Source organism: Amblyomma americanum, chromosome 3, assembly GCF_052857255.1.
Source record: "Amblyomma americanum isolate KBUSLIRL-KWMA chromosome 3, ASM5285725v1, whole genome shotgun sequence".
NCBI lineage: Eukaryota > Metazoa > Arthropoda > Arachnida > Ixodida > Ixodidae > Amblyomma > Amblyomma americanum.
In genome coordinates this window covers 4,608,379-4,630,631 of record NC_135499.1, presented here as the reverse complement: position 1 = coordinate 4,630,631, position 22,253 = coordinate 4,608,379, and the positions used below count along the sequence as shown (strand labels likewise).

The window sequence follows — 22,253 nt, the reverse complement described above, 5'->3', positions numbered from 1 at the left end:
GTGAGCAGGTGACAGCGACGCCATTTTCACAAACAGACCTGCCGGCTCAGCTGCGAAAACCTGATACAGCCGGCGCCTGAGAAAACGAAAAATCTGCGTCACTCGGTTCTGGAAAACATAAAAGAAAAATCAATCTATTTGCAAAATAAAACACTTCCATCGGTCTACTATAATATCAACTACTGCTCACTTTGCTTGCCAATTCATTTCTATTTTTATTTTTGACGCACTATATTATGATGCGGACGAGGATCGCAAACAGGCACCGTAGCCTTGGCTGCGTAGACAGCTAAGTACTAAAAACGCTAGGCTAAACGCGCTAAGGACACTAGAGGGCTGGTGTACCTAGGGTGTTCCGCAGAGGAGGGCTGGTGTACCTAGGGTGTTCCGCAGAGGTACAGTATCACTACAGTGTTCTAGTACACTGTAGCAGAGGTTACCCGCGTCCGGGTAACCAGCCCTCTAGTGTCCCTAGCGCGTTTAGCCTAGCGTTTTTAGCTGCTCAACTTATTGAACCTAGAGCTTGACAGTCCCTAGGCCACATTGGTTGGCAATGGTTGCGTTATTTCAGTTTAGCAATGACTGTGCGGGGCGTTCTTGTTGGCGGCAGCCAAGTCAAGCGATTGTGCAGAAGTCGCCTACGTTTATGCCCGTCGGTTGAGACCTGTACGTTTAGCTTCGGAGGCTACGACGCCGTGCACCTTGCAAGCGCTGTGCGGCGCCTTAATCTCAAGCCCGTAGATTTTGTTATCCTTTACGTAGGAGGGAATGACCTTGCGAGGCCTAATGCCAGTCCGCAAGCGATATGCGTTAACGTCAAGGTAGTACGTAATTGCTGAGCACTTCCAATTGCTGTCGATTTCAGTACGGAATTCTCATACATCTTTTCGTATCACAGGCCCTTGTCCTGCTTCTGCTGAACGGCGTGGCACCTGTCGTGCTTGTGGCAAAGGTGTTGCCGCGGTGTTTTGCCTCGACGGACGCCGAGGCAAGTCTTCGCTTGCTTAACCGCAAGTTGACGGCTGCGCTGAAGCGGATGCCGTGTGTGGGCATCTTGAACCCAGACGTGAGTACCGATTCATGCTTGTCTTAACCGTGTGCGAGGCAAGTGCAGTCAGCAGGCAGTTTCCTCGCAGCAAGCCTGGCGGGCGCTGGAGCGGTTTGCCGAAGAACCATAAAAGTGAAATATTGGCTCAGCTGTTCTATAACTGGTACAGTGCAGTCGACAGGACGCACAGTGTGCCAGTGCGCCTTCGGTCTAGCACCAGCATAATATTGACAACCGAGTACAGGTTCAAAACTTTCACTTTCTTTGTGGTACTTGGTGGCGTTGTAGCGCTTTAAATAGGTGTGCTGACGACTGTACATTATGCGACAAATATAGTGGTGTGGTACCTTGCAACAATATTTGTGCGTGGGGAAACAAACTATCGTGTAGAAAAAGTTAACTCCTGCATGTGACCGTGAATTTGCGAACTGTTTTGATAGAAGTGAAGGCGAGCGGACAGTGACACAGTCCCCTTGCTATTCTCAGAGCCTGAACTTTCCTGCGTCAATCGACCTTTGTTTTTCAGAGAGCGTCCGCGAATTGAGGTGTGTACCCACAGATACTGCAATGCAGCTATCCTTCCAAGTCCAATTTCCAGGTGGCTGGCATACTCTTGAAAGCATTCTAATTATTGCTTGCTGCACTGGAGGGGTTGCAGTATACCAGACACACTTGCCAAACTCTTAAGCATAAACTAATGTTCTTTGGTGGTGTGCCCCGCGACACAATCGCGTGTCACTCGTCACCTTGTTCATTCGCCTCACGGCATTGAAGAAGTGTAATTATACTAACTCCCCGTTTTTAAGACTCAGCAGCATGAAGTATGACTGCAGTACTAATGAAAAATCTTCTGGTAATACATTGTATTTCTAAGGGATGCTGTGAGTGTTGCAAAAATTTGGCAAGAAGTGAGTTTAGTCTCCCACAACCATAATAGTTAATAATAAATAGCCTAAATGACCTTCCTTGCTCCATTATGCCCACCAAGTTTTCGCTTAACTATTTCACCGAGCTATAGCTCAGATGAAGCGAGCATTAGCAGCTTCTTTGCTGAAACCATGCTAAAAAAAACTTCCTTCGCAAATGCTGCTGTGATTGGCTAGTCTTGTGAGCTGATTTCGTGTGGGCGCCACTTTCATGTCAGTTTTCATACAGCATAAATCATGCCTACTAAAGCCTCAAACAGCATGAGTGGCAGTGCCTGGCAGACAGTGAGAAATGTAAAGCAAAGGAAAATAAAGATTTAATGAATTTGGAAAAAAAAAGTCAGCAACACAGAGAGACGAATATACACACAACTGTTACGCCATCAAGAGGGATAACAGTAATTTGAAATTAAGAAAATGACATCAGATGAAATAAAGGGCAGGAAGCAACGCAGAGACAGGCTGCAAAATTTTTTTCAGGGTCTATTTAGTATTCATGCGAAATACACTAGGTGGCAAACTATTGAATGAGGCAGGTACATAGTATTGACGTGTGCGCTTTCCATACCGGGTTGAGGAGCGAGTAACATGCCACTGTTTGTAATGTACTGCACACACTCCAGTGTTTGGTCAGCTACCTTGGCCACCTCTTGGCAGCTCACAGATTCTAGCTAAGTATCATAGCATGGCAAAACGCAAGCTGTTGTGTGTCTGTGTGTCCCGATCCAAAGCTAATTTCAGAATAATAATAACAATTGGTTTTTGGGGAAAGGAAATGGCGCAGTATCTGTCTCATATAAGGGAAGGGATAAAGGAGGGAGTGAAAGAGGAAAGGAAGAAAGAGGGGCCATAGTGGAGGGCTCCAGAATAATTTCGACCACCTGGAGATCTTTAAGGAGCACTGACATCGCACTGACATCGCACAGCACACCAGCGCCTTAGCGTTTTGCCTCCAGAAAAACGCAGCCGCTGCGGTCGGGTTCGAACCCGGGAACTCCGGATCAGTAGCCGAGCGCCCTAGCCACTGAGCCACCGCCGCGGGTGGCTCAGAAAAAAAACGCTTTGCGTGTGCATTGGCCACGGTTTTGTAAGTTCTAACATCAGCGCACACTTGCAAGAAATGCTGCATCTTTTTTTTAAGGAGAAAGACCATGATCAAAGGAATGAACAGAAGTGAGTGAGTGACCTTCTAGACCACCAGAATCATACCTGTCATTCATACCAAGAGCAAAGTCTATGGCACTGAATGTGACAACTCGTGCAAGCAGAGGAGAAAAGACATCCAAACAACATGGTGTGTGCTGCTGGGAAATTATACACGTTGTTAATGAAAGCAGCAAAGAGCGAGTTACAAAATATGCGGGGTTGCATGTGCTAGTGACGTAGTTTTTTTTCCTTTCGCAAAGTCAAGGTGGCAATGACTGATGCACTGGCAGACAGAGCAGACTGATCATGATGAGAGTGAATGTTTATGGTGCAAGGGCATCTGCGCCCAAAGAGCGCCATGGCACAAGATGTTTTCGTTTGCTCAAGGTGGAGTCAAAGACCCATTTCCCAAGCATTTCACCATGAATAAGCCGAGCACCAAGCAGGGGAAAGCTTGTACCCATTGTATCACCGGTGGGTACCCGGCGACACTGGGGATCGAACCCTGTTCCTCCCGCATGCGAGGTGGATGCTCAGCCACTAGGCCGCCGCTGCGGTCCAGAGCAGACTATGGCTCGGACCGAAGGAAACAAAAATCTCTTAAGCAAGCCTCAAAGTGACATTCCAACCACATTGCTTATCATTTTGAAATTGGTTGCCTATACACTATTTACAGTGCCATGTCATGGAGGCTGCCATCTTTGATCACGTGGTCACGCTGCCATTGCATGCCTCCCGACCGCTGATCTCCTGTCTCGTCCCAACGGCTGCTGCTTCTGGGGGTTTGGCTCAGATAGCCAGTGTTTTGGCTGATATGGTTGTAAAGGAGTGGGAAGGTGACACTAGCATAAGGCTAAAGGTTCAAAGACCATTTTAAAACCACAATTTGATCACTTCAGGCGTGAGAACGTGATTGGGCTGCATGTCGTGGAGATACACTCAGCTCTCAGCCTCTTCGAACCGACGAAGGCATCGCTTGAATGCTACACTGTTCAACACTGCAAGCTAGCAGGTCTCTGCTCTTATGTTTTGAAGAGATATGCAAAAATCTCAGCATATTAGACTCGCTACCCGGCATTGCTCAAAGACGAGACGCACTTCCTGCATGGTACAATTTTCCAGCAATCTGCGATTTCACGCTAACTTCTGTAAGCACACTCTACAACAGATTATAGAGGAATTTCTTGTACTCAAAGAAAAATACAGTGGTTCACGGACTTTTATACGGATGGCTGGAAAACTTGTTTATGTTGGAAGCGCAGTGGTGAAAGGAAATGGGGAAAGAAATAGTAAGACTTCCACATTATGCATTGATTTTCACTGCTGATTGTTAAGCCGTCTGTGTAGCTGTAGAAAAAATAAACAATAACCTCACAGACAGTATTATTTACACACACACTCTGAGTGTACTTTCGGCTCTTTAATTTAAAAATGTAATCTCTCGGCTTCTTAGCGACATCATACACAACATAAAATAGCCACAGCTCAAGGACAAAACAAAACTGTGCTGGGTGCCGAGCCATGTCGTTATTAAAGGCAACGAGAGAGCAGATGTCTGCGCTGCTCAAGCTCGTGGCAGGGAAATAAGAACGCACATATCCCCTTTAATGAAAAATGAAGCAAATAACAAACTTCACTTTGCTATGCCAGTTTTAGATGAATGGAAGTCTTGCACCTGCCTGAAAGGTTTTGAGGAAGTGGCTATCTGCCGTCTTCGTATAGGACATGCACATCTCACACATAACTTCCTACTGCCAAGCGAAGACAAACCTGTTTGCAGAAAATGCGGAGATGAGCTTACAGCAAACCACATTTTATTTTCATGCACAAAATTTTAATGACTGGGAAAAAATATTTTACCCCATTTTATAAAGAACACATTCCTTTTCCTCCGGCCGTGATTTTAGGTGCAAATACACTGGTCGATATGCCAGATGTTTTTAGCTTTTTAAGGGAAGCAAACATGCTTCATAAACTCTAAACGTTGGCCCTATGCTTCGCTACATACACTGAAACCTCAGCCACTTTCGCAGTCCTGAGAAGATGGCGGAAGCCTTTATCTGAGTTGTGGGAACCTCCAGAGCCTTGCCCACGTTGTGGAGGTTACCCGATTTTTTCTGATCTAAAAGCCGGGTCCTGCCTTAAGGTTCCTTATTGCGTAGAAGGTGCGGTGTGTTGTAAACCTTTCTCTTGCAGCAAGTAGTGTGTTAGACAGGCTGGGCAGCGTCATAATGAAAGACTCGCGTGGCAAGCTAGCAGGATGAAAACTGGCTATGTAGGACTTGGTTGCACATTGTAGCTCCAGTGGGTTCATGCCTTGGCTCAGACTCATTCTCAAAAACATAAGTAGGAAACTATAGAAGCTGAGAAGACTGCAGTAGGAGGCGATAAAGGTATCAATATATGTCAGTGTCTTGCCAGAAAGCACTCCTAGCACAGGAGGACATCCGGGTCTGTTCTTATCCTTGTGTGTGTGCCTGGTTACCTGCCATAGATTAATTATGGCATTGTAATTTGGTTTTCATTGAGCACTGCATTTGTGTGGATGCATTCTTTCTACATTCTTTATGCATTGTTTACTGGAAAGCTGTGCCAGAAAGCCGAAATACTTATTGTAGCTCTATGCTGTTAGGATGTCATGCTTGCTCAAGCTGCCTTATTTATCAACATATCTCATTTGGTTTTCAGCATCGCTTCCTGGATGCAGTGAAAGCACCCAAGAGGCACCTTTTCGCCGCTGATGGCTATCACCTGTCAGCTGGCGAAGGTATCGAGGAGCTGGCGGAGGTCTTCGTCAGGGGCCTCGCAAAGTTCTATGGAGCGGGCATCCTGACACCGTTCTCAGGTGCACCTGCCAGTTATATCGTCCACCAGTGCCATCAGTGCGGATCCAAGGGCCACCGGCATGGGGGATGCTATGAGTACTGCAGGCCATAGGACCTGCACTACAGCCTGCAGTACTTACAGCAATGGGCAGTGCAGGGATTGCAAGGTTTTGATGAGTAACTTGGTGGCAGTGAGACATGTTCCTGATGTGTTTCTGAGCTGCATCTGCTCTGTGGAGTCTGCAGCATCAAGTGCGTGTTCACTGACATTGCCCAGCACCGAGGCATTTTTTCATTTAGACTTTATTGAATTTGCCATTGGTGTGGCTTAAATTAATTGAAAGCTTTCCTCGTTGGCATCACTTATATCCAATGTGTACCTTCGTGACAAACCCCTCGTGGCAAGCATTATTCACATCCATTAAACTGTTGGCCTACTTCATTATGCCAGGCATTGGTGAGCCAGAACTATATGAAAGGAAAAAATAGTTGGTAATGATATGAAGAATCTGTGAAACCTCTAAGCTGTGTCCCTGTGAATGACAAACTGGCTTTTAAATGTGTAGTGCGGCCACATCTTTATCTAAAATAGCAGTGCCTCACAACCGTGTAATGCTGTGTGTTAGCACAAGGTGAATCTTTTCATGTAGCCATAGCATGCGCAGAACTTTGCAATACGCTTTCACAAATGTCGTTGCCACTATACCATGTTCCGTATGTATTACAAATGCTTTTCAACACAATGTGCAATGGTTTGGTTTGCTGTGGGTTTGTCCCAAAGCGACTAAGGCTATGAGGGCTGCCGTCGTGAAGGTCTCCGGAAATTTCTGCCTCCTGGGCTTCATTAACGTGCACTGACATCGCACAGCACACGAACCTCTAGAATTTTGCCTCCATCGAAATTCGACTGTTGCGACCGGGGTCGAACCCACGCCTTTCGAGTCGGCAGTCGAGCACCATAACTGCTAGGCAACCGCAGCGGACTACAGTGTGCAATGGTAAGAAAAGTTCACTTAGTAAAAAAATTGCCGCCAGATACGTGGATTCATATGGCTGGTTCAAAGAGGGTTCAAAGCCATTGCTATATTAAATCCATCATTTCATCATAAATCGTTTCGTTCTAACAAGGCTTGACTGCATTTTTTGCTATCTGAAGGATGAAGCAGACATCCAGTTCCTCTCCAGTGGTTGAATGAGTGTCCGGACGAATTTTTGGATGCAGTGACGCTGTGACTCAGCTTCATTGCTTTGCCTGCCCCCTGTGTGACTGGAGCACTTGTGCTTTCGCTCTTCTGCATCTTCTGATGTGATTGTAGGGGATGTGCTTCTACAAGCATGAACCACACACCATGCTGGTTAGCAGGGAAAAGGCCCAAAGCTTTATTGCACATGGCATATGTAGCCGAGAAAGCAGTGAGGCCACCTAGTGCAACACACACTACATCCCCCCTTGTTTAAGAAAGGAACAAAAATGCGCTCTATGCTCAGCACTACACAAGCACAAGTTCAGTCTTATAGGCCTCCAAATCAGTTGTCCAAATCTTGACACTCAAAAGGGTGAACTTGAAGGTTGTGACAGGGGTGAAGCCATGAAGTTGGGCAAAGAACTACCTGCGTCCCTGCTGTATTAGTCTCACTCCTTGATGGCTTGCTCTAGGGTTCATTCCAGTAACACGTTTGGCAGGACCCTCAGACATTGGGACATTGAACAGTGGGATGAGGAATAACCGGTAGCATTGAAGAATGTTATTCAGGTCCTCCACTACATACGGCTGGGGGATGTTGAACTGGTCCCAGAACCATCGCAGGGTTATGTGCCATGCACCCGAACTTGCCCACTCGTCTGAAGTGGGCACTGTACCTGAGGTGAATTCCTTTTCCTATTAGCTTGATCGCTCAGATTAAAAGACAGACAAGGGCCAGCCTGGTTCAAGCTGCTTGATGTTTTAGGAACTCTGGTGCGCGTCTGCCTATGAGAAGTTGTGCTGTGCTTAGTTCACTGACGCCAGGAATTTTCTGGTAGACAAGCAGTGCGAGGAAAACATTGTCCGCCTTGTGCACCAGGTCCTTGACGGTCCATGCCATCCTGTCCACCTCAGCTTTTGACTGTGGGAATCTGGCTGCTGGTGATATGCCTAAAGCCTTAAAGGATGTGCAAAGGTAAAGACGACGTCGGATGAGGATTATGGACCCAGCAGCGACGGAAAGCCTGGAAAGGTGTCGGGAACTGCAGTCACTTCTGCACCTTGGTCCACTTTAAATTTGGGAGGAAGTCTGTTGAGCTTCATGCGCACAAACTTCGTGTCAAGTCTTTTCCGCCTTGGTGGGACAGACATTGCGTGCAAGTGTCTTGGAGATAAGCGTTGCTTGGCGAGACGGACAGGTTTGCAGAGACGCTCTCATAAGGTCCTTTCTTTTTGCAAAACCTACATACAGCATTGTGCACAGGGCAGAAGGCATGCACATGAGTTTCGGGTCCACAAAAGTTGCAAAGCTTCTATGTTTTTGACGTGTCTCTGTTGGAATGGATTTGTGATGCACGTGCCTGCGTGCACAGTCAGAGACCCATCTTGTGCCTTTTCCTTTCTTTCCTTCTGCGCGTCCTTGTGCAAGCACGCATGCAAAAATGCTTTGTCAAGAGTCAGATCTGGCATGTGACACAGCTGTTCTGAAAGCTTGGCGTCGAGCAGGCCAACAACAAAGCCGTCAATTTCCAGCCTGTCCTCGACTGTTAAAGACCCAAAGTTACAGCTTCTTTACCATCGAACGCAGGGCAAAGTAGAATGCGTCTATGCTCTCGGATCGTTGCCGTATGTGCTTATGAAAGCGAAAACTTCTGTAATAGGCTGTGAAGTGTTGCTTGACTTGTGTGTACTCACACATTCCAGCTCTGAAACGCGTGCTCTGTACTTGGCATGTGAAGCGTAATTGGAACTTGCATGTCAGTAAAGTGACCAAAATGACCGTGCAAAAAACCCAAAATTTCTTTCCTGCACGTGAGTGGGACAACACAGGCTGCGTAGAGTAGCAGATCGTCCTCTACTGTGAGCTGTTGACGACGCTCGTAGAAGGATCTCACTTCAAGGGGTAAATCTCGTCGAGAAGGCCTTTCTTTTGTGCAGAGTTCTCGAAGATACAAGCACACACAATCTGATTTTTGGGATTCTTTCAGCCACTCAAGGCAGTGCTGCTTGATGGGAAGGGTTGTCCTCACCTTCCTTGCGACGACGCTGACGAAGGTTAGTCTTTGATGGCGGGCTTGCCAGGCCAGGGAGTGTGGACATCTTGCAGGCATTGCAATTAATCAGGTGTGGCCGCTGCGGCAGACTATAACGCTTTTTATTGTGACACAAACTCTGAATACAGACCCTGGTATTCTGTCTATGCAAGCCACCTTCGATTTCTCCTCAATGTCCCTTTAAGAATTAGTAAACTAAATGTATAGAATGACCTATTAAAAAGGCTTGTTTTTGTGTGATCGCATGCACTACAGCTAATAACAATAACTAATCTGTCATCATAACATCAGGTGTTCCTCAACGGCCTGTATTAGGACCTCTCTTCTTAATCTATATTATGAAGTCTAAGGTTGGACGAAATCTCGTCTGGTCGGGTAGTAGCGTCATAGGAAAACAAAAATACATGAATCGCCGACCAAAGGCTTGTGTCAGCGAGCCTTTGGTCGGCGATTCATGTATTTTTGATTTCCTATGAATCTATATTATCATCGTGATGTCATAACATCATCTATTAGTATGTCGCAATCATTGGCAAACAGCCCGAGACCTGTGCACCCCATCCGATACTTTTTTTCTTAAGTGTGACATTAATAACATTTCTGCTTGGTGCAACACTTGGCTTATGAAGCTTATTGTATTCATATGTAAAGCACTTCGTGACATGAATGCCTCACGAAGCTAATATACATTTATCGTTTTTAAAGGGCTCTACAAGAGGGCTCTCAATAAAGGTGCAGTATGCCTTGGATGTTAAAGGTCGACACGACGAATATCCTGCAGTAAAGGTTTCGAAGTCCATGCTCCACTGCATGGGGCTGCACGCAAGAACAGTTCTTGCATTGACATTGCAGGCTGAAGTAGACTTTATGGCCACATCAGTTGTCGAGAAGGCATTCACCGACCACTTCGTACATCCACTCAAGCTATATGAATCTGCCTGTTTCCACCGCCGGATGGAGCAGCTGGGCGAGACCGTTTGTTTTTTTTTCTTTTTGCAGTGCTGTCCATACAGTGGTTAAGCACTAAGAGTACGCACCATCTGCTACTGAAGATAGGCTTGTTCCGAGATTGCTTCATCATCGGTTTGCTTGACTACAATCTTTCAGCCCGAAGTTGTGCGAGGCATTTGTACAGGGCGCTGCTCTGTCCCATTATTTTTTAAACTGGCTTAGTGTGTGATTTGAGAGGGAAAACACAGAGGTCGTTTTTAATTGCAGATACCTGTAGAGCTACACAGCCTACATCCTCTTTAGAGGCCAGTCTTGCTAGTACAAGTGTCATGACGAAATAAGCAAAAAGGAGTCGCAAATCACTGAGGCTGACAACCATGCGTGAAGGTTACGTTTTTGATAAATATCGAAGTGTATAAGTTTTGTTCTGAAACCGCTAATGCACCTTTATCATGCGGGGAAGATGGTGAAAAAGACATCCTGAATGTTGTAAGCCAAAGAAAGCCTGTAATTGGTTGCACAACAGGTGGCCAGCCGAGTTTCGGTACGTTTTGAGGTCCCTCGCGGCTGTGCGCTTTGTGTGCCCACGTGGTTTCGTTTCACATTTTTCAGTTTACAAGGGTGGGCCAGCAGCGGACCTCCAACTGCCTCTCTAAGTGCTCCTTGGACGAAGTTCATGCACCATCAGGCACCTGCGACAAGGAAAACAGCTGCGGCTAGCTGATGTTGCAAAACACGTCGATGTTTGCAAACACACCGCTCAGCACGTCTGCTTCGTCACCGTACCGAGACGCTGGATTGCATAACCAGCCCTACGAAGACCATTATAGCATGTGCCAGTTTTTACACATTTGTCATGGTAGTCGTGGCTACCGACTCCTCTGCTTGGAAAGCTCGGGAAGCCACTGCTAAGCCACTTGGGATGGGACTGCCCATTCGATGACTCCCACCGTTTTGTTGCTATTTAAGGGGGGATGCTACACTTCATAGACAACTTTTTTATTTATGAATGGATCTGAACCAAATTTTCACATCTTGCATATTTTGATGAAGTGATTCCTCAGGTGTAATTACTTTTGCAATAGGACGAGTAGTTTTCGACATACTGTAAAAGTTAGGTTCTTTGTTTGGAGCAAAATTAGCATCTTAACAGAAAACCATAACACAGTGGTTTGAGTATCGAATGAATCTAGGATGTTTAAGGAGTGTAATAAGGTATAAATAAATGTCCTGTCTTCGTAGAGTGTGGCCACCTTTTGTGCACACTGGCTCATAGCGACCTCGGCCGCTTGTGTGGCAGCAGGTGCCAAAGACTGCTTCAAATGTCGCTGAAAAGTTTTGTGGTGCATTCCACGGTGCGACACTCCCATTGCCGCGAATATATCGTTCATGGCTGTCTGGCCATTCCCTGTTGAAACCATTGCTCGCGTAGCCAGGAGGTTGACGTCGAACGCGTTGCAGGTCTTCGAACCATCAACTCGGGGCGAGCTCCATTCGGTCGCGACGTCTCCGCAGTTGTCGCACACGACAGTCAGCTTCACCGCAAGGCCGTAATCACTATCACCTCTCACTATATACGCTGGCTGGTTGCACGTTTCGCATCGCAGAACTTGAAGGAGTGAGTTGAGTGAGTCGATGTTCATGATGACGTAAGGAGCGGCACGCTGATCCGGCACTGGCGCCGTTGTCGCACTGCTTGCCTCTGCAAAAGGCTCAACCTTCCGTGCCGTTGCCGGTATCGACGAGTCGTTGAAGTGCCGTTTTTTCACGGGCGAGAGCCTCGCGCACTTTGTCGCCAATAGCATCGAAGCTTATGCGAACGCGGCCGGAGTCGACACAGCGCACGCTGTCAGAGGAAGCAACCTCATGCGCTTCTCTGTTGCCGATAAGATCGGTGCTCATCCGAGCGTGGCCTAAGTCGACACTGCGCACGCTATCTGGGAAACCGATCTCGCGTACTTCTTCACTGATAACATCGGTGTTTATCGACGCGCGGCCGGATTCGACACCTTGCACGCTGTCAGGGGAGGCGTCCTCGGGCACGACGGCGTTATCAGGCGATGTCGGAGCCTGATTGTCCATCACGTGCTCCCGCAACGCGGTAGCAGCACCAGCACGCTTTCTGCCTCTATCTTTCTTCCGTGTACGGCCAAAATGATGCAGAGATCGGTGTTTTTTCGCACCGCCAGGCATGGCGAACCGAAGTATCACCTTGGGCACAACACGTTTTCGCAAGAGCAAATACCCTTACAAAATGGCGGCAGGCACCGACCACAAGCTTCCTTAGCCAATCAAAAACCGCCATTTTGGTCACATGCTTCAAGCAACCAATAGAAGGCCACTTCACACATCATTTTTGTTGTTGCTTTTTTTCTGCGTGAAACTCAGGGTTGCTTACTGAAAAAAATTAAACGCTGGAAACGGCAGCTTTCCAACAAGACCAAAATGGCGCCGATCGAGTGCGTAGTTCCCATGGAGGAAAGAAGGAAAAGAGGAGAGGCTGCTACGTCACATTTTTTGAAGCCGGAAGCGAGGGCTCCGCCATGACACTTGGCCGTTTTCTCAGCCAATGGCATGCGAGCGCCGCGAAGATCGGCGCGAGCAGACGATTTCGCGCCGCGCCAGGCTGTCGGCAGCTGTCAGACACGGCGGAAAGTGAGACTTCTGCTCCCACTGACAACAAAGACGCTGCGATGCCCAGCTGCTGCGTTCCTGGGTGTCGGTCGCGCACGCCAGGACAAGAACCGGGCGTCACTTTCCACACGTAAGTATACTGCATTTTGTTTTCGTATTTAATTGACTGCGTAATGAGTAAAATGCATGCTCGCAGAACATAACGCACGACACGGCGTGAACGTGGTATTCGTACCGCCCCGGCCTTATTGGTGGCTCTTTGTCCGAGTGCAGTGAATAGTATTGTTTTCAAACAGGTTTCCGAAAGATCCAGAGCGAAGGAGGCAGTGGACTGAGGCCGTTAGACCAGGCCAAAGAGACTGGGAGCCAGCAAAATGGACCTGCATGCGTATGTTCAAAACATTTCCTGCCCGAGCACTTCGATCGGATGTCGCCGCTCGTAGTTCGTATACGTGCGGATGCCGTCCCCCTTCAGGTGAGGAACCACCTTCTATACATTCTCAATTGAGATTGGAAAGAAATGCTCTTATTGAGAAGGTGCTTTATTATAACTTGACTGCATAAGCATGCGTTCAATATGATGTTTTAGGTGTTCGTGCAAGAAATAGAACGATTTGTGAATAAATGGCTTTAGCTAGACGTTATGATCGAGTAGCGCGGCTACAGTGCTCCCGCACTGATAAAAAGTAATTGTGTCATTATACTCCTAAACTGGCTGCGGTTTATATATGGCTCTGGTGAAATTCTGCTTACTGTACATGATAATTTATTTATTTATTAGCTTACGCACTCCATCATTAGAAAAAAAAATAAAAAAGAGCATCGAGCACACCACAGTTTTCCTTGGGGCATCATTTCTATTTAATTATTACTTGTAGTGTGCAAATGTTTGCGCCTAGCAGTAGGCGGTGCATTTTTTGTTGTCATCTCGGCCATAGCACCTGGGAAGTGTCACTGAGAGAGCACTGTAATTCCTTAATACTATAGTTCGTTTACAAAGGTAATCACAAAGAATTTCCATAAGGCATAGAGCACCGTACGTATTTGCTCGCGTGATTTGCGCACGTTTTTTCTTTAATTAGGGCTCCAAAAAGAGGGTGCGCAATTTACGCGCAAGCGAGTTATCCGAACACGTCCTAAAAAAAAGGTTGGCACCCCTCGCCCTATGGCAACAAGCAGCCAGGCGATGGCACAGCTGTTGCTGCCACTGCTGAGCATGGCGCCCAGCAAGCACTAACACAAAGTCACACATCTCCAGCGTCTCCACTGCAACAGGTATTTTCAAACAGCGCTGTTTTGTGACTACTACAGCTATTCAAAGCATCACAGTGGCTTTGTATATGTTGGAGTAGGAGCTACAAACACTGCTTCCTGGCACGGGCTCACCAGAAGATTTATCCGAATCCCATGACACACTAGTCATCATATTTCTTAACCCTTCAGACAGCACTCAAAACAGTCTTAAAGTGTGATGCTCCACCTCCATTTCACTAGCTGCTTAAAGCTGAACACCTTGTATGCTTGGTACATGATGTATGTGTTAACAGACAAAGAGGGCAATATCATTAGCAATATGGATAAGATATCAAATAGCCAAAGAGACACAAATCTATGCAGTAGCCAATGCAATCAGAACGTTAATGAGAGAAGCCGCAGCGCACAGCAATGGGACATCTCGTAGCAGTAAGAGAAGAGGAAGTAACGGAAGCCTTAGTAGGAATGAAAAGCGGGAAAGCAGCTGGTGAGGATCAGGTAACAGCAGATTTGTTGAAGGAGGGAGGGGAGATTGTGCTAGTAGAACTAGCCATCCTATATATGCAATGCCTTGTGACCTCGAGAGTACCAGGAGCTTGGAAGAATGCTAACATTATCTTTATAAAGGAGACGTCAAGGACTTGAAGAATTACAGACCGATCAGCTTACTGTTCATTGCCTACTAAGTATTTGCTAAGGTAATCGCTAATAGTCAGGACAACATTAGGCTTTAATCAACCAAATAATTAGGCAGGCTTTCGTAAAAGATACTCAACAATAGATCATGTTCACGCTATCAGTGAGTGATAGAGGAATGCACAGATTATAACCGACCCCTACATATGGCCTTCATTGATTACGAGAAAGCATTTAACTCAGTGGAAACCTCAACTGTCATGCAGGCACTGCAGAATCAGCGTGTGGAAGAGTGTTATGTGAAAATATTGGAAGATATTTATAACGATTGCGCGCCTACCATGGTCCTCCATATAGTCAGCAATAAAATTCTAATAAGGAAGGGTGTCAGGCAGGGAGACACGATCTCGCCAATGCTATTCACTGCCTGTTTACAGGAGGTATTCCGCGGCCTGAAATGGGAACATTTGGGGATAAGAGTTAATGAAGAATACCTGAGTAATTTGCGATTCGCTGATGACATTGCCTTGCTAAGCCACTCAGGACAAGAACTGCAAAGCATGATCAATGAGTTAGACAGGCAGAGCAGAATGGTGGGGCTAAAAAATAATATGCAGAAAACCAAAGTAGAAACAGCAGTTCGCAATTGGTAGCGAGGTGCTGGAAGTAGTAAGAGAATATGCCTACTTAGGGCATGTAGTGACCGCTAATACAGATCATGAAAGGGAAATAACTAGAAGAATAAGAATGGGTGGAGCGCATATGGCAGGTTCTCCCAGATCATGAATGGCAGTTTACCATTATCCCTCAAGAGAAAAGTCTTCGACAGCTGTATCTTACCGGTACTCATCTATGGGGCAGAAATGTGGAGGCTAATAAAGAGGGTTCAGCTTAAGTTAAGGACAACACAGTGAGCTATGGATAGGAAAATGACAGGTGTAACGTTAAGAAACCAGAAGTAGGCAGAGTGGATGAGGGAACAAACGTGGGTTAATGACATCCTAGTTGAAATCAAGAGGAAAAAGTGGGCTTGGGCAGGGCACGTAATGCAAAGGCAAGATAACCGCGGCTCCTTAAGGGTAACAGAGTGGATTCCAAGAGAAGGCAAGCGTAGCAAGGGGCGGCAGGAAGTTAGGTGGGCGGGTGAGATTAAGGAGTTTGCGGGAATGCGGTGGCCGCAGCTGGCAAAGGACAGGGTTAATTGGAGACATGGGAAAGGCCTTCACCCTTCAGTGGGCGTAGTCAGGCTGATGATGACATTCCTCCAGAATAATTTTTTTTTTTACAGGCACCTATGGATGTCGCTGAAAGCCAGAAGACTTTGGCAGACCCATCACAACAGGTATTTTACAATATGCCATTTTGTGACTGCATCAATTCGAACAACAGTGTCTGCGTTTATGTCGCAGCACGAGCGACCAAAAACAGATTTCTGTAACAGAATGCATCCTGGCACTGGCTCAGAGGAAGTTTTCTCTGAATCGCCTCAACACATTAGTCATTTTTTATAATCCTTTTGACAGAACTGAAAACACAGCCTAGCAGTGTGATGCTTTTCTATTTTTCAGTAGTTGCTTAGAACTGAATACATCTTATGCTTTGGTAGAAGCATATTTCTCAAGAATAAAATTTTTTTTCACAGGCACCTATGGATGTCACTGAAAGCCAGGGAACTTTACCAGGCCCATCACAACAGGTATGTTACGATATACCATTTTGTGACAGCAACTGCTAGATGATTGACAGTGTCTGAGTTTATCTCGCAGCACGAGTCACGAAACGGGTGAATTTTTATGTAAAAGAAAGCTTCCTGGCACAGGCTCAGAGGAAGTTTTGACCAAGCCACCTCAGCACACCAGTCATATCTTTATTCCTTCAGACATAACTCAAAACGGTCTAGTAGTGTGATGCTTCTCCACTTTTCACTAGGTGCTTAAAACTGAACGCTTGTTATGTCTCGGTACACACCCATTTCTCCTGAACAAATTTTTTTTACAGGCATCTATGGATGTGGCCACAATGCTGGACATTCAGCCAGGGCCATCTCAAGCCTTTCAACTTACACCAGTAAGTTTCATATCGTCCTGTGTGGTTTCCATCCAGGTTTATTCACTGCATGAGGTAGGATGTCGTTGCAATTCTGCAATGTAAAGTGCAGTGGAACCTGCAGTTGTTTGTCAGGCCCCGTGCTTACCGGAGACAGTAGCAGAGTGCAGTAGGTTCTGCAAAGATCCTTCATATAGGATGGTACCTTTTTGTGGAACCACATAAGCACATTAGTAACTGCCACAATATTCTTTCATGTGCCTTCATTGCTTATGTTCGTTACACAAATCAATATAGTCATCTCGTCAGAGTTCCACTACAAATAATCTGTCAGTATCAAGAAAAATTTGGCTATGCAAGACATACTCCACCAGGTCAGTGATATCTTTTCTACAAAATTTTCTCACGTTATTCCAAACTGGTTTTACTGATTTTGGACAAGGTCATTGACAGCTATGTAGAAAGTATTCGGTGCAAACTGGCATGCGTGCTACATGAAAAATTTGTACTGTCATGTTTTCTTCTTTTTCAGTTGTTCCTTGTATAAGTTTTTCATGAAATACTTCTTATATGGGTACATGCCAACCTCTTTAACGTCAGTTCCAGTGGGCATTCAGAAAAGGAGATTGCACGACACAAAATTTAATGCAATAATTTTTAAAGCTGTATGTATTCACGCTTCTACACAGTTGTGCTATTAACCCTGCTTTATTTCTGCAACACTTTGAGTGTATAATAAAAATAAAATGTGTAGACATATAACATTACCTTAACATGCTAGGTGATATGAGTTTAACAATGTGCGAGCGTTTTTCTTTTGCAGTGACATCGAAAGGCATTGAGTACATATGCACTGAAGCTGTTGCGTGGCCCAGTAGTGGGCATGCCGAGTAATTTTGTGATTAGCCTCATGTCCTGCTTTCCTTCTTATGCCTTGATGCATGGCGGAGGAGAACAGGGCAACAGGCATTCTAAGGTGGGCTGCATTACTAAACAGTTTATCTTATGCAGGAACTTCCGACTTTGCCAACCGCCCCAGCCTCTGTTGGGACGCCACGAAGAAGGAGGCCAGCAATGGTAAATGGACCTGTCAAATGTGCCTATTTCTGAAGCAGAATTCAACACCATGAATGTCAAATGCTTGTGCATATGCCAAGAGCGTATTTGATAGCGTGAGTGGCCCATCCACAGCATGCATTATTAGCATAATCTTTAACACAGCATGTGCAGGCACCCAGACTGTGTGAATGGACTTAGCTTGATTTCGCCGCGGCAATTTTTACTAATATCTACTAACTGATCTGCATGGTATATTGTATGCAATGATGAATCAATAAACCAATGAATTTTTAAGTGTGTGAGTGGCCTGCATATCAAGCTGAGGAGCACATTATGGAATCTTCTTCTTGGACACCTCTCCATCTACCAGAGGAGAATCGGTGAGTCACAGCTTCATTTATTGACCTATTCAAGTACCCTAAGGGTCCACTAGGGGCATTACATAGGGGGAGATGGGGGGGACTCAAAGCGGAACAAAATTGTTTCAAAAACAAAAAAAGCAGCGTAGGTACCGCACTCAGGTGCAAGTCGAGAAACATCATTGCCAAGTAAATATTCTTACGAAAATTCACAAAGAAAAAATAAACAGCAGGTGCGAATTAGTCATCTGAGAAATCAAATTTTGTTACTGAAAGTGTGAGGAATCCATATAAGAAAGTGATCCTGACTGAAATAACAAAGACTCTGTTATCATGGCAATCCTGGAAGGTAAATCATTGCATTCTTTCATCATTAAGGTTACAGGTGAATTTTTGTACTTTTCCATCTGGACAAAAACGGTTACCCTTGTAGGCATTTCCGGCTTGATGCGAGGTGAGGTGCTGGTAAAATATGTGACAGGGCAAATGATCTGTTGCTATGGTACAATGTGCGAGAAAAAGATGATCAAGTGAATTTTCTGTGCGTTGTGAGTGATGGCATGCTGAGCATTTCCATCAGAGGTGAAACACTTTGATATTAAAGTAGGACGAGAAGACTAACTGAGCTCCTTCATTCTTCTTTTAATGGAACATTCAGAGTGCTTTGTGTTTTATATGTGCACACTGTTGTAACTGTGGTATGCAAGGCTTGGGTGTGCATTGTTCTAATGATGCATTGCATTTTCTATCTCTCTTCATAGGAGAACACACCCGAAAAAGCTTACTTGAGAGCAAGGGCTGCATGGTTTTCTGCAATGCATGCTCAGTCAAGAAAAAGCATAAAAAGGCTGCAGCAAACAAGGCGGAGACTGCAAAAGAAAAATGCGGAACTAAAATCTGTTCTGTCAGCTTTAACTACGGAGAATATCCTCCTGACAGAGCAAGTGTCTGTTTTAGATGGTGTGGAGTTCGCTGACCTTTCCGCGAACTCGTTGATATTGTGTCCGCAGGCAGCTCCAGTGGGGTCGGAAGTCCCCAACAAAGGGGCCCGTCCCGTCCCGTCCTCGTTTACGCCGCGCCGTCACGGGGATGACCCGCCGGGAAAAACGCTAATGTACAGCTGTCGACATGTGGTTGTTAAGCGGTATTCACACGGGGGACCTCGGCGCGGAGGGACGGGGAGACGAGGCGCGCTACGTCACCGGCCGGCCAAACCCCTCCCCCGCTCCCAAATTTAGTATTCACACGGGCAGCGGGGAGCCGCCGCGGGGGATCTAGACGCGCGAAGCGGCCGGGCGGCGTGGGAGGGGTTAAAGAAAGGGCCGGACGGCCGGTTTTGCTGTTCTTTGAAGACAGCGAAGGCTAAAAAAAAATAATGAAGATTGAAGGGAGATAAGAGGGAAAGAAACCGAAAAAGGGAAACAAACAGACAGTTCCCAGCACCGGAGCTGAATACACGTCGAACTTTCTGGCGCTGGAGGATCCAGAGCAGGAAATGGACGTCGCAAAAAGGCGCAAGTACGTGTTGTTGGCGGCTCTACTTGAAACCGAGGATGACGACGATCTTTACAAGAAAAAGCGGCGGTGCTGGGTGAAGCCATGGATGCAAGAAAAGTCCCTTGGTGTGCAGCACAGTCTGTATAACACGCTCCGTGAAGATGACCCGGACGAATACCAGAAACTGCTTCGTGTGCCGCATGAAGTTTTCTTGTGGATGCTGGAACGCATCAGACACCGGATTATTATTATTATTTTTTTTTACAACAAAAGCCGCCATCTGGGTTTACCATGCTCAAGGAGCGGGGCTGTGCTGATCTGAGGAGGGAAAATGCCGACAGTCGAGGGGGGAAAAATTAGACGAAAAAAAAAGAGATGCGTGAAAGATAGAAGAGAAGGAACTCTGAGAAGATGCAGACAAACACAAAGACGACGTATGCCACAAAACGCATCTTGCTCTAACCAGTTCATAAATATTGGACTTCAAAAATGTCTTTATTAGTGCACGCATTCCTCTTCGTCCAACGTGCGCAAAATCCACGGCAAGAAGTAATACAGCAGCGCTGTGTGGCGTCCCTTCTTCATCTCTGTCCTGTCGTTTGCGCTGTAGTTATGGATCAAGTAATACAGCTCCGTCGACAGCGGAGCGCCACTCACAGCGACCCCAACGCGCGCCCTGCCAAGTGCCGCCTAATCTCCCGGGGACGCGGGGACTGAACGTAGCGGCCGAGCGAACGGTCCCCTCCCCCGTCGGCGGCGGCCGCCGGACCAAAACCGGAAACTGCGTCGCCGCGAGCACTCTCGAAGGCGTGACGTGTACGCAGCCGCCGTCAGTTCGGGAGGGATTCCATCCCCCGTGTGAATACCCCTTTAAGGGGCTGACGAGGTTTCGGGGGTGCACGAGATACGGCTGAGTATTAGCCGGGTGACCGGAAACCCACTATTCCTGTAACGACTGTCTACTTCCCTTAACGACTGTCTTCTCTTTGTTGCTGTCAACAACCTGAGTCATCGCCTCGTCGGCACATGTTTCTAGCGTCTGTGGTGCCGTGGGTAGCGTGGGGAACGGAAGTCGCATTTGTGTTGTTTGTGTAGTTATTTGAAACCTCCTTCCCAAATGTTTTAATCAGAACTTTTCCCCCAATCTCTGATCAGTGGGCGGACCTTATTTTCCTTTCCCTAACCACTGATTGGCGAGATGGGTCGTTGGTTATCTTATTGGTTGCTGTCCCCGCTAAGGGCGGAGACAGAGGGTTTAAAACCAAGCGCTCTGGGTTGAGCGGGGGCTGAATTCGTCTGATCCACGATTTAGTCATGTAAATAGTTTTCTCCTTGCTTTGTTTCTTCTCGTTTTTTTACCTATGTTGTAAATAAATAGCTAACCTTCTCCTTTCCTTGAGTAATGTGAATGTTTGCGAGTAGAACCACCGGGTAATCAAGAAACCCCGATTTCATCATCAAGTAGTTTCCTCTCATCGCCACCAGAAAGGGGATCTCAACTGGCGCAGCACATAGGAAACTCAACTGGCGCAGTCGACACAGGATCTCAACTGGCGCAGTCGACACAGGATCGCAACTTCTTTCTACTCAAGGCATTGGACGGAAGGTGAGAAGAACAAGTCGGTGGACAAGCTTTTTTTCCTAAAGGAGAAAACGTGAAGCTGCGTCGCAAGACTGACGTCGAAAGCTTCGGGATCACGGGTCGAGTTCGAGAGGACGTCGGAGGCTCAAGTCAGCTAGGAGCTGAAGGAGCCATCGAGGATTGAATTGAATTGAATTGAGTTTATTTCCGTTCGAAACAACGGAGGGGGCTCGAACAAAAAGTGAATCAAGTCCACTTGAGTACGTTCGAGCCCCCTTTACATGGCATTTGGTGAGGACAAAATTTTAGTAAAACAACAGATACATTTACAGATTGCAGAATAGAACAAAAAAAATGTTAGTTATGCACAGAAAATCTTACAAAATAATTTACACAATGCCAATATGCAATTCTAAGTGCAGGGTTCATAGAAATAAGTACATATAAAAATAATATGGGGGAACAAGGCAAAAGAAGTATTAATTACACAGAACAAGCTCGACAAGACAATTCACACAGTGAAATTATACAATTGTAGATAGAATATGTACAAAGCAAGTTAGGAAATAAAATAACGATGAAAGTATTTATTGCACCGCAGCAGAAGCCTAATACAATAAGGCAATGAGAATGATGACATCAGTTAAAAGTGGGCAGTATTGTTCGTGAGAAAAGCCTTTACCTTGGAAATGTTAGTGCGGTTGATGTCAATTTGATTGTAGTGAAGTGTGTTTAGTAAAGTTGGAAGTGAGTGGCGCAACATTTGTTGTCCTAGCTTTGTCCGAGAAAAAGGAATTTCCCAAGGCTGTGAAAATCGCAAGTCACGGCAACTTGTTGACTTGCTTATTTGTGCTATTGCATTAAATTCTAGCTGGTTATTTCGGAGTTGTTGTTTGTATTTTTTTACCAATATCTGTGAGTATAAGCAATGCACACTTGTTATCTTAAGCTGAGTAAAATATTCTTCTGTATGTGCTTGTGGATCGGCCCCTACAATATGACGAACGGACTTTTTCTGCAGTACATGTATGCGATTTAGATTAGTTGAGGTT

At 46.1% G+C, this 22,253-nt stretch overlaps 2 protein-coding genes across 9 annotated transcripts; both read left to right on the top strand.

The window, feature by feature from the left end:
- The first annotated feature begins 411 nt into the window (after positions 1–411).
- On the top strand, positions 412–12,438 carry LOC144124425 (uncharacterized). Of its 8 annotated transcripts, none has more exons than XR_013313164.1 (5): positions 412–821; positions 899–1,066; positions 5,809–6,943; positions 9,118–9,184; positions 10,747–10,765. XR_013313164.1 is itself a non-coding variant. In XM_077657062.1 (5 exons), the coding sequence occupies exons 1-4, from the start codon at positions 579–581 to the stop codon at positions 9,138–9,140; spliced, it is 591 nt and encodes a 196-aa protein (XP_077513188.1). In that variant the 5' UTR covers positions 412–578; the 3' UTR covers positions 9,141–9,184; positions 10,747–12,426. The 8 variants fall into 8 exon arrangements, 4 of the variants coding, with proteins under 4 accessions (XP_077513188.1, XP_077513187.1, XP_077513186.1 ...); XM_077657062.1 differs by having other exon boundaries at positions 5,809–5,965; positions 10,747–12,426; XR_013313165.1 differs by lacking the exon at positions 9,118–9,184 and having other exon boundaries at positions 10,747–12,426.
- A 117-nt stretch (positions 12,439–12,555) lies between these two features.
- LOC144124424 (uncharacterized) lies at positions 12,556–21,009 on the top strand. The gene is made up of 7 exons (XM_077657058.1): positions 12,556–12,898; positions 13,065–13,243; positions 15,947–16,000; positions 16,301–16,354; positions 16,657–16,725; positions 17,716–19,266; positions 20,495–21,009. Exons 1-6 carry the CDS (start codon positions 12,709–12,711, stop codon positions 17,812–17,814), a joined length of 645 nt encoding a protein of 214 aa, XP_077513184.1. The 5' UTR covers positions 12,556–12,708; the 3' UTR covers positions 17,815–19,266; positions 20,495–21,009.
- Positions 21,010–22,253: the final 1,244 nt, after the last annotated feature.